Here is a 12998-nt window from a genome sequence, read left to right on the forward strand (position 1 = left end):
ATGTCTGTTTCTAGGGTGTTTATTTCTATGTTTAGTATTGGGATTGGGGCCTTCAATTGGAGGCAGCTGGTTATCGTTGCCTCTGATTGAAGGTCCTATAATTAGGAGTTTGTTTGTTTTGGGGATTGTGGGAGATTGTTCTTTGTATTGCTGTGTGAGCCTACAAGGCTGTTTGTCGTCCGTTCATCGGTTTCTTGTTTTGTGTTAAATAAAATGAGCATTCACATACCCGCTGCGCCTTGGTCCATCCATTACGACGACCGTGACACCCTTATTTGTACTGATAGTGTGTTACGTTTGGAATACACATACATACTTCACACATTTGGATACCTGTGTGTTTATTACATGTATGACCAAACTGTATTGCAAGCTGCTATATCCTGCACACAGAGAAAGCAAAAGCCACAAGTGTTTTTCATTTAAACCATCAGTGCGTAATTGGAGCTTTGTGTGCTTATTCAAATGATGCTTTGTGTGTACGGTATTGATGCAAAAATGCCATTTGAAGAGTTTTGCAGATAGTGGCTAAGCAATCAGAAAAAACTTTAAAACAAAATAGCGTACAGTACAGTGTACAGTATACAAGAAACATGTTACAAAGTAGTATAGCTCCCAGTTTCATACATACAGTAATATATGAAACATTTACTATGTTTCCCCTTCCAGTATGTATTGGAATCTACAGTCTTTACTGTGCTTTATGTTGTACTACTGTCAAGTAGTAAAAGTACTAGAGGTCCGATGTCTGCAGTACAAACCTCTTCTCATTTTGGAATGTCCGGATGATGGATGCTACAGTGAAGCGGCTCAGATTGGGCAGCACTCTCTGCCCAGCCTCTCAAGGTCAAACCATGGTTGACCACTCACTCCACCATAGTCGCCAGTATTTCATCAAAGATTACTCTCCTTGTTCTTGGTCCACCTCAATCTCCACCTCACTCTACCTCTACACCTCCACCTCCACCTTTACCTTTGCACCTCCACCTCTCCCTCTACACCTCCACCTCTACCTCTACACCTCCACCTCTACCTTTACACCTCTACCTTTACACCTCTACCTTTACACCTCTACCTCTACCTTTACACCTCTACCTCTACCTTTACATCTCCACCTCCACCTCTCACTCTACCTCCACCTTTACACCTTTACACCTCCATCTCCACCTCTCACTCTACCTCCACCTCTACCTTTACACCTCCACCTCTACCTTTACACCTCTACCTTTACACCTCCACCTTTACACCTCCACCTCTACCTTTACACCTCCACCTCCACCTTTACAGCTCCACCTCTACCTTTACACCTCTACCTTTACACCTCCACCTTTACACCTCCACCTCTACCTTTACACCTCCACCTCCACCTTTACACCTCTACCTTTACCTCTACACCTCTACCTTCACACCTTTCCACCTCCACCTCCACCTTTACACCTCCACCTTTACACCTCCACCTTTACACCTCCACCTTTACACCTCCACCTTTACACCTCCACCTTTACACCTCCACCTTTACACCTCTACCTTTACACCTCTACCTTTACACCTCTACCTTTACCTTTACACCTCCACCTTTACACCTCCACCTCTACCTTTACACCTCCACCTTTACACCTCTACCTCTACAGGTTTGGGTCATTGGGCTTCATGGGCCAGTTTTAGTGTGTAAACAATTGGGAAAAGCTGTAATACCAATTTAGCAGCATCAGTTTCCTAAAACAGGAGGGCCTGTAAAAAACAGGAGTGTCTATAAAAAACAGGAGTGTCTATAAAACACAGGAGGGTCTATAAAACACAGGAGGGTCTATAAAACACAGGAGGGTCTATAAAACACAATACACTCCCTATCTGAGGCATGTTAGATCTACATAAGCATAAGCATAGTTCTATCTGAGCATTCCAAAAACGTTGCGACCTGCTGGATACACCCATGGTTAGTACCACGGTGGGCATGGTAGAACCTGGACAGGCATTTTGGTTCATTTCCCTGGTCACAATCCTTTCTCAATCTAGCAGGTAAACCAGTTAAATGAATAGTATTGTATGGTGCATACTGTAGAATTGTTTACTTTGAAAGACACTTTATGAAGGCCTATCAACTCATCTCCGCATAATCTCTCAGACCTTCACCCGTCATACTTTTTGCTCTTTTCAATTCTATATCGATTTCTGTTTTTCTATCCTCTTTATATTCTACAGTGCTGTACTTTCTCATTCCTTCTCTTTCTTCCTCATTACTCTCTTTATTCCCCTTTCAGATAGAAAACATCAAAACAAAGACCGGTAAACATCAAAACAAAGACCGGTAAACATCAAAACAAAGACCGGTAAACATCAAACATACTGTATTAGGTAACGGTTAAGGAGTCTGAAATAATGACATACAATGCAGTTGAGACTGTGTGTGTCTAGTCCCAGATATTAGTCCTCCGTCCCATCATGCCTAGCGGTGAGTTCTGTGGACGTCGGTCATCAACGTGGCTGCAGCCGAAAGGGGTGTAGCATAGCCGCTCGCTAAGCTCTGTAACCCGGCAACCAGACATCGCCAGCCGAACCGCAGAGCCTTCCCGACGTTCTACCAGACAGGACCAATGGGACACAGACACAGGGTCAGGCACAAGCAATCACACGGGTCACACACAAAAACACCCAGTCTGTGTGGTGTGGTGTATGTGAGTGTGTGTTGCAGCAGTTAATTAGTGTCATATGTAAGAGCTTAGGGCTGTGAGAGATTTACTCACAGTCTACTGCTCTGCTCTCAACACCCCTAACAGCCAGCCCCTTAACCCCTAACCACCCCCCCTTAACCCCTAACCACCCCCCCTTAACCCCTATCCACCCCTTTAACCCATAACCACACCCCCTTAACCCCTAACCACACCCTTTAACCCCATAACCACACCCCCTTAACCCCTAACCACACCCTTTAACCCCATAACCACCCCTCCTTATACCCAATAACCATCCACCCTTAACCCCATAACCACCTCCTTAACCCCTATCCACCCCTTTAACCCTACAACTCCCCCTTAACTCCATATCCACTCCCCTTAACCCCATAACCATCCACCCTTAACACATATCTAACAAATTGTTGTCAATTTACTGTATTAACAACAAGCAATAACAATCAAACATAGGCTGCATGATTGTTATCCTGATCATAATCCATGTGATAATATACAAGAGTCAAGCTTAAAAGTTCATACAGCTCAATTCATTCATTCACAAAACAGCTCATCACACATACAGTAGGCCCATAGGCTACAGTGTTGTTGATCTGATCCTGTAACTAGAGCTAGCTAATAGATTTAAACTAACCCATCTGATCCTGTAACTAGAGCTAGATAATAGATTTAAACTAACCCATCTGATCCTGTAACTAGAGCTAGCTAATAGAGTTGAACTAACCCATCTGATCCTGTAACTAGAGCTAGTTAATAGAGTTGAACTAACCCATCTGATCCTGTAACTAGAGCTAGTTAATAGAGTTGAACTAACCCATCTGATCCTGTAACTAGAGCTAGCTAATAGATTTAAACTAACCCATCTGATCCTGTAACTAGAGCTAGCTAATAGAGTTGAACTAACCCCACCTGCGGACTTTCCATTGCACTACTTGGGCTCCCGAATGGTGCAGAGGTCTAAGGCACTGCATCTCAGTGCTAAAGGCGTCACTACAGACCCTGGTTTGATTCCAGGCTGTTTCACAACCGGCCGTGATTGGGAGTCTCATAGGATGGCACACAATTTGCCCAGTGTCATCCAGGTTTGGCCGGGTTAGGCCGTCATTGTAAATAAGAATTTGTTTTTAATGTAACTTCTTAACTGACTTGCCTAGTTAAATAAAGGTTAAATAAAAAAATTGGCAGAAGAGTCATCATCAAGATGCCTCATGAGCTGGGCATGCATTTTTATTTTTACCCCAAAAATATTTAAATAATTTATCCGCTTGAGGCCCCCTTATGCTCCATTTAAAGCAACAACAAAAAATCCCCATCAAAATCTGTCTGTTTAAACTGGAGATATCTGGGCTTTTTTACCTTTATTTAACTAGGCAAGTCAATTTAGGGGGTCCTAAAATTCAAAATCAAATAACTAAATGATCCTTGGTATGACCGTCTTAAAACAATTCCATATGTTAACTTAGTAGAAACCCTGCCCCAGGCCTTTAGACTCTAGCGGGATACATTACACATTTATTTAGTAAAAAGACAGGTGCTGCTGATAATACTGCCATTCTCATAGAGATAGAAGGCATGTATGTATAGCCCATGTATCTGAACCTGTCTGGCCAAAAATATTATGACATGTCATACTCTTTTTGGCCAGACAGAATCAGATACATGGGCTACATATAATAAGACAGAGGGGCGCTGTTTCGCTCGTTCGGAATACTTTCTCCGGGGGAATTAGTTTCAGCCAATTGCAAAATTGAAGGAAAGTTGGCGGATGCACAACACACTGTTCGGATGCTTGAATTATTTTTGGATGAACATACGAAGGTAACCTACTTTTTGAAGTGATTTGTTTGACAATCAGATGAAAACATCATGGCACATTCAAATGTAATATATTTGTACAGTTTAAGTACATGTCATTACTATAAATCCCAGCCTCTGACTGGTCTCTCTGCCTGGGGCCTCCAAATCACTAAGTCCGCCCCTGGCTAACCCATCTGATCCTGTAAATAGTGCTGACAGAGTTGAACTAACCCAAAGTTCACCATACTCAGTCAGTTAGTGAATGGTTAACTTGTTCAGAGTGACACAGCACAGCAACATAGATTTCAAGAATTCAGTGAATGCAGTGTCTCTAGGGTTACATAACTAGAAACAACTATCTAAAGCAAAATGTAGAATATTACACTATTTTATAGAGGAGACTTGAATTTTTTGGGGGTTCACCTAACATTATAGCCTACCTTTCTGTACTTCTTCTGTTTCTCCTTTTTCCTCTTCTCCTTCGCATCTTTTTTCCTCTCCTCCTCCTCTCTGCCCTCACTGTCCTCCACCTCCTCTATGAGAGTTTGATATCTGTCGGGGAGGAAGACGATGTGAACTTGTTTGGACGTCTTCTGAGTAGGAACGTTCTGTTTTACCAGGCTAACGCTCTCACACTCACTCACAGGAGTGCCCCTTGTCCCTGGGTCTGTCTCCCGCGGCCTCCCCTCTCTTCCTCTCCCGCAATCTCTCTCCCCCTCCACATCATCTGACTGAAACTCGACATTTTCGATTATTCTTGTCAGGTCTTCTGATGCAGAATTAGATGGCTTTTTGTTTCGACGTTTCCGTTGCGACATGTTCTTTCTGCAGTCCAACTCACCAGGACGCGTTCCCGTCTATTGGCTGCCCATGCAGCAAGTGGAATGTTGGAAGGGGACCTTTGGAACCATAGCACGTAGCGACACACTACTCGGCCAGCTAACTGATAAAGATAGGACTGCCTTTAGCCAGGCTGTCTATATCAGCTTAATTTAAATAAATACAAAAAAAAGTTCATATTGGGTTATAGCTTAATTTAATAAACAAAAAAAATGTTAATATTGGGTTATAAGTAGGGTAGTTATGACAGTAGCCTAATAACAACATGTTTAACTACAGGTTGGGTGACATGTTGTAAAAACTTCAGTGTGTGTCTCTGAATCTACAGTAAATATAGCCTGCAGGTAAATGCCAAAATAAAGGAAACACCAACATAAAGAGTCTTAATAGGGCGTTGGATCAACACGAGCCTCCAGAACAGCTTCAATGCACCTTGGCATAGATTCTACAAGTGTCTTGAACTCTAATGGAGGGATGTGACACCATTCTTCCACAAGAAATTCCATAATTTGGTGTTTTGTTGATGGTGGTGGAAAATGCTGTCTCAGGTGCCGCTCCAGAATTTCCCATAAGTGTTCATTTGGGTTGAGATCTGGTGACTGAGACACCCACACAAACACACACACGCACACACGCACACACTTTAAACCCCCTATGCTCCTTTAAGACCCCTCTTTCAAAGTCTCTGAGATCTCTGCTTCTACCCATGGTGCCCAAAATAATGGGCTACTGGGCATCTTTATACATGACCCTAAGCATGATAGGATGTTAATTGCTTAATTATCTCAGGAACGGCTTCCGGTTGAGCAAAATATAAAGAAGTCAGACGAGGTCTCTTCTCCGACAACTTTTGTAAATAATCCTCAATTTCCCCTAAATTCATACTTCTCATGACTTCAAAAGTAATTTTAATTACACAGTAATAGAGTGTACCTACACTAGCATGAGCAAACCAGTCACACGCTTTGGAAAATCGACGGGAAAAACTTCACATTGTACCAATTCAACTTCAGCTAAAATGGCTAACACCCCATCTTCATTGAAGGCTTCAATAGCCACTCTGGGTGATACGGCTAATTCGATAACACTGGAGATCCTTGTCAGAGAGCTGGCGAAATCGCTTGAAAGTTTGGCAGCAGAACTCACCGAATTGGTGAATAACTCACTGGCGGCTGCACTGGCTCCAATTCAGGCAACCGTGGAAGCCATCCGGGGTTCTGTGGCATCTCACACTACCACACTGGCCGAAGTTGAGGCCGGTCTCTCGGGCCACAGCGACCAACTCATTGCGCTGGAAACCAGGCTTGACGATGCGCCAACAAGTCTCTGCAGCTACAAGTGGAAGATTTGATTTCAAGTTCAAAGCGGCAGAATATCCGTGTGATTGGACTGCCAGAGGATTCTGAGACAGGATATCCAACCCAATTCATGGCACAGCTGTTCAAGGAAGTTTTGGGCGTTGAGGCTTTTCCCAATCTCCCTGAACTCGATAGAGCCCACTGCAGCCTTGCACCGAAACCTCGCCCAGGCGGCCGACCGCGTCCCATCATAGTGCGGTTCCATCGACACAAAGAAAAGGCCACAAGATCAAGTTGTACCAGGATTTCAGCCTGGCGAAGCAACGGGGCCGCATTCAACGACAACAAGTCCACTCTGTACAAGAAGAGAATCCGCTTTGGGCTGATTTATCCTGGTTTACTCCGTGTCACCTTTAACGGCGAGGTCCATTTTTTTCAAAAATCCTGAAGAAGCAGAGTCCTTCTATCGACAGCGCATACATTGAATGCCTGAAATACATTGAATGCCTGAATTGGGATGATTTCCCACCTGCCTGAGTAAAGTCAGTTCTTGTGACCGTGTGGATACTAGGCTACATACATCTATGGCCATCTATTGAGCCGTTTCTCGTGAAACAATCCTATGCTAAAGCTTGCTAGCTACAGTAGGTATGTTTGAAGCAGCACATAACTCGTTTCTGTTGTTGACAATAACATGCTATGCTGTCTCACTGCTCTTTAAACTTCCATTGGATCTTGTTTCTTAATCAAAGACAATTGCTGTTAAAAGCGCAGCATTTTGATTTCTTTCATTTTACTAAGGCTTTGAACTTTCTGTTCCACTTATGGCAATCGTTGGCCATGATTGGTGATGTTGGTCACTGATGGTCCTCAGTTACATTCATTTTATCTTGGACTCCACTAAGACCTTGGAGTCTAATACTATCACTCCTCTCTTCCAATTCTACTCTTGTTTAATTGTTGCACTAGCTGAAGAGTTTAGACCCACGGTTCGTTTGCTTAATTGTACATATCCAAAATGCTAGTTGTCCGTTTGTATAATTTTATTGAATTGTTTCCTCCTAACGACGTTTAACAATTTCCCAATACAGTGGCTGACCCTTTTCATAGCCTACTGGTTATTCAACTTCACCATCCCCTGAATTATACGCAGAGAGGCTGAAATGTCAAACTCAATTTAACCTCTTGACGGTCGCCTAGGATAGGGGGCGCCACAGCGCATTTTGAAAAAAATTCATGCCCATTTTAAACGGCCTACTACTCAAACGCAGAAGCTAGGATATGCATATAATTAATACTTGTGGATAGAAAACAACCTAAACTTTCTAAAACTGTTTGAATGGTGTCTGTGAGTATAACAGAACTCATATGGCAGTCAAAACCCCGAGACAGATCGAAACAGGAAGTGGAATTCTGAATTGCGAACTCAACTTCATCACGTTGCCTATTAATCACACCGTGAGCTATGGTTCATTGAGCACTTCCTATTGCTTCCACTAGATGTCCCCAGTCTTTACAAAGTGATTTGAGTCTCCTACTGTGAAAACTGACAGAATGACACGCTGTGGAACGTGGTCACACGGAGAGGGCCATCACCATTATGACGCCGGCGCCCCTGGTTACCCTCCCCTTACGAAACGTTTTGAAACACAATGCAATCGTCCCCCTCGAATCTTATTGGAGCTCTCGTTGAAAAAGGCCCTACAGATTTATGTTATACAATGTTTGACATGTTTGAACGAACCTAAATAAGAAAAAAATGCATTTTGTTGAAAGAGTAGCCCCACGTACGTCGGAACTTTTGGTGAAGCCTTCAGAACGCGCTAACAAGAACAAGCTATTGGGACGTAAAGGATTAACTTTTTCGAACGAAAATACATTTGTTGTGGACCTGGGATTCCTGGAAGTGCCTAAGGATGAAGATAATCAAAGGTAAGGGATTATTGACAATAGTATACAAGACTAGATGTGATATGCGATTGTTCCAAGATGGCTAGCCTATTGCTATTGCTAGCCTATTGTTCTGAGTATCGCATCCCCTTTTATCGCAAAGTGTGATTACCCAGTAAAGTTATTTTTAAATCTGGCATTACAGGTGCTTTCAAGAGATATTCATCTATAAATCTTAGAATGACAATATTACATTTTAAAAATGTTTTCGAATAGTAATTTAGTAAATTGTAGCACTGTTTCACCGGATGCATTTGAGGGAAAATAGTTAGTCAACGTTACGCGCCGATGTAAAATGCTGTTTTTATATATAAATATTAACTTTATCGAACAAAAGAATGCATGTATTGTGTAACATGATGTCCTAGGAGTGTCATCTGATGAAGTTTGTAAAAGGTTAGTGCTGCATTTAGCTGTTTTTTGGTTATTTGTGATGCATGTGGTTGGTCGGAAAATGGCTATGTGGCTACTTTTCTAACATAATCTAATGTTTTGCTTTTGCTGTAAAGCCTTTTTGAAATCGGACAACGTGGTTCGATTCAGGAGAGGTGTATCTATAAAACGATATAATTTGAAAAAAAAAAAAATTGAAAAAAAAATTGTATTAAATGTTGTTATGCTAATGGGAATATGATTTTTCGCTGGATGGCCGCACAGGGGTTGATCTGCTTTCCACTGATAAGGCAGAGTAAATCATCCCTCTAATATGAATTCAATTTTCGTGTCATTGTATTCTAACCTCTACAAATCCGAACCCCGTCAGATAATACGGCCATGGACAACTTTAAAAAAAAAAAAATCGATAATATCCCATCCATTGATATGGACATGAGTAAAGTTCTGGACAACCCTCTGCATCTTGATGAGATAACAAAAGGGTCTAAAGTTAATGCAGGCCCTGATAGGTTCCCCCTTTGATTTTTATAAAAAAATTCTCAGATCAACTCGCCCCATTAATATTAGATATCTTCACCGACTTGTTATCACAGGGCTCTCACTCCCCAACGCTAACCCAAGCCTCCATCTCACTTATACTTAAGAAAGATAAAAATCCGGCGGAATGTGGTGGATTTCGGCCCCTTTCCCTTTTGAACGCTGATGTTAAGCTATTAGCTAAGGTTCTAGCATGCCGGTTGGAACCCTGCCTTCAGGATGTCATATCTGATGATCAAACGGGTTTCATCAAAGATGTTTTCCAATGTACGCCGGCTTTTGAACATTATACTCTGTCCTTCCATCTCTCCAGATCCCGAAATTGTTGTTTCTCTTGATGAAGAGAAGGCTTTGAGTGGGATTATTATTTATTATTTATTTAAGATATTAGGAAGATTTGGTTTTGGGTCCAATTTCAGCTCATGGATACATCTGCTCTATTCTGCTCCTACGGCTAGTGTTCACACCAACTCTCAACATTCAAAATACTTACCCTCTCCAGAGGGACCTGTCAAGGGTGCCCTCTGTCCCCGCACCTTTTTGCTCTTGCGATAGAACCGCTTTCCTTGGCCTTAAAATTATCACCATCATTTACTGGAATCCACCAGCTGGTGAAGAGCACAAAATGTTGCTGTATGCAGATAATCTACTATTATATATCACTAACCTTGTGAACTCTGCCGATAACATACTGCATATTTTAAACACGTTTGGGTCATTCTCAAGTTACAAATTGAACATACAGAAAAGTTAATGTTTTCCAATCAACCCAGCTGCCAAGCAAATTCCCTTTGGAGCCCTGCCTTTCCATCTGTCACCCTCTGTTTTTTCCTATTTGGGTGTGAATATAACACACTCTCTGGCTACTCTCCATAAAACTAACTTTGCAAGCCTAGTCACACAAGTTAAAGCAGACTTACAACGCTGGGATAGTCTGCCTCTCTCATTAACAAGTTGGATAGGCTCATCAGTCATTTTATCTGGGCAGGCAATTCTCCTAGGATACGTAGAGCAATAATTCAAAGAAGGAGACAAGATGGAGGATTGGCACTTCCAAATTTACTGCTTTACTATTGGGCAGCCAAAAAATAAAGTTCTGGTATAATGCTCCAGGTACCAACTGGTGCTCATTAGAGGCGCACTCCTGCCAATCATCCTCCCTTTCTGCTCTTACCTGTGCCCCACTGTCCCTGTGTACTTCAAAGTATACTGGAAACCCCATTGTGCGCTCTTCTCTGAAGATCTGGAGACAACTTCGTCAACATTTCAGACGTTCGGCCCCTTCTCTTCTAAGCCCTATCTGCAGCAACCTATTTTTACCCTCCAAACTCCACCAGGCTTTTTTTTGTGGTTGGTTTGTTTCAAATATTTATTTTTAGATGGGAAGTTTGTCAGTTTTAATGATCTCGTAGCTAAATCTAATATGGCTCATTCTAATCTTTTCCATTATTTTCAAGCCCGTAACTTTGTTCGCTCTCATTTTCCCACCTTTCCTCAACTACCTCCCAAGACTTTGCTAGAGGAGATTTTGTCCCTCCCGTGGAGTCGGCAAGGTCTGAATTCTAGATTATATGAACATTATGCTGTCCTCTGAACCCTCTCCAATAAACAAAATCAAGACAGTCTGGAGTAGTGAACTTGAACTTGACCTTGCTGATGACTGGTGAGAGGATGCCCGTCTTAGTGTTAACCAATCACATGAGGATGTGAAGTTAAGTTTAATTCAGTTCAAAGTCTTGCACAGAATTCACTGCACCAAAGAAAAACATAGTAAATTCCTCCCAGACACAAATGACACGTGTGAGAGATGTGCATTCACTCCGGCAGACCACACCCATATGTTTTATTCGTGTTTTAAGCTATCTGACTATTGGTCATACTTTTTTAATACTCTCTCTAGAATTCTAGATATTGACCTGCAGCCTTGTACTCTAATAGCCATATTTGGAGTTCCATCTTTGTTGCATAGTCTCACTGAAAGTAAAGCGGACGTTGTAGCGTTTGCCTCCCTTATAGCCCGCCGGCAGATCTTACTTAACTTGAAATCCTTCAAACCTCCAACTGCATCATCCTGGTTGAAAGATCTAATGTCTTTTCTACACTTTGAAAACATTAAATACACTCTGAGAGAATGTACTGATAACTTTTTCTTGAAATGCAAGCCTTTCATTTCCTTTTTTGAACAGTTTCCTTCTATTGATCAGGAGTAAGAATGATGGCCAACGGGATACGGGAGGGTGTGGGTAGGAAGGGATAGTATATTGTGATATTTTTTATTTTTGTGTATGTGTACTTGTGTGCATATTTATATATTATTATTTCCAATCATACATTTATTTTATTTTTGTACGTATGCTGCTTTTGTTGTTAAAGGGAGGAAAGTGTTTAAATAAGTATAGGGGGATAAAATGATGTATCTGTTAAATTTGTAATTCTTTATATGTCCAATTAAAAATTTATCAACAAAAACGAATTTACTCAGGAACCACACCTGTGTGGAAAAACCTCCTTTCAATATTTGCATCCATCATTTACTCAAGTGTTTTGTTTATTTTGACAGTTCCTAACCAAGCCAGGGTACCCAAGTCGCAGACAGATATGATTAAGTTAATTGCATTATTAACAACTGTAGACAATAATTAAATACAAACACTATACTGAGTAACTAATAAACACAACCAGATGCAGGAACTAATAAACACAACCAGGTGAAGGAACTAATTAACACAACCAGGTGCAGGAACTAATAAACACAACCAGGTGCAGGAACTAATAAACACAACCAGGTGAAGGAACTAATTAACACAACCAGGTGAAGGAACTAATAAACACAACCAGGTGCAGGAACTAATAAACACAACCAGGTGCAGTAGTGTAAAGTACTTAAGTAAAAATACTTTAAAGTACTACTTAAGTATTTTTGCGAACTTGTACTTTTACTTCACTACATTCCTAAAAAACATAATGTAATTTTTACTCCATACCTTTTCCCTGACACCCAAAAGTACTCGTTACATTTTGACAGGAAAATGGTCCAATTCACACACTTATCAAGAGAACATCCCTGGACATCCCTACTGACTCTGATTTGGTGGACTCACTAAACACAAACGCTTAATTTGTAAATTATGTCTGAGTATTGGAGTGTAGCCCTGGATATTTGTAAATTATGTCTAAGTGTTGGAGTGTGCTCCTGGCTATCAGTAAACTATGTCTAAGTGTTGGAGTGTGCTCCTGGCTATCAGTACTGTCACGTCCTGACCAGCAGAGGGAGGTATGGTATCAGTTTTGGGTCAGGATGTGGCAGGTTTTTTGTATGTTAAGGGGTTTGTGTTGGTGATTAGACTCCCAATTGAAGGCAGGTGTGTTGAGTTGCCTTTGATTGGGAGTCTTATATAGTGGTGTGTGTTTTTCTTTGGGGTTGTGGGTAGTTGTTTTTGCACTGCTTTTTGTATAGCCTGCAAAACTGTTGCTGTCGTGAGTATCATTT

The 12998-nt window shown here is 41.6% G+C and overlaps 1 protein-coding gene across 1 annotated transcript; it reads right to left on the minus strand.

The window, feature by feature from the left end:
* Positions 1-324: 324 nt before the first annotated feature.
* LOC106603790 (uncharacterized protein C1orf115 homolog) lies at positions 325-5383 on the minus strand. The gene is made up of 2 exons (XM_014197921.2): positions 4928-5383; positions 325-2578 (listed from the first exon to the last, which is right to left on the minus strand). The coding sequence occupies exons 1-2, from the start codon at positions 5303-5305 to the stop codon at positions 2447-2449; spliced, it is 510 nt and encodes a 169-aa protein (XP_014053396.1). The 5' UTR covers positions 5306-5383; the 3' UTR covers positions 325-2446.
* Positions 5384-12998: the final 7615 nt, after the last annotated feature.

Source organism: Salmo salar, chromosome ssa01 (genome assembly GCF_905237065.1).
Source record: "Salmo salar chromosome ssa01, Ssal_v3.1, whole genome shotgun sequence".
NCBI lineage: Eukaryota > Metazoa > Chordata > Actinopteri > Salmoniformes > Salmonidae > Salmo > Salmo salar.

Bases quoted from the DNA above. Each gene is read 5' to 3' on its own strand.
- LOC106603790 (XM_014197921.2), bottom strand. From the start codon at position 5,305: ATGTCGCAACGGAAACGTCGAAACAAAAAGCCATCTAATTCTGCATCA. The intron at 2,579-4,927 runs GTAGGCTATAAT...CCTGTCTGGTAG, and splicing joins AACAGAAGAAGTACAGAAAG to AACGTCGGGAAGGCTCTGCG.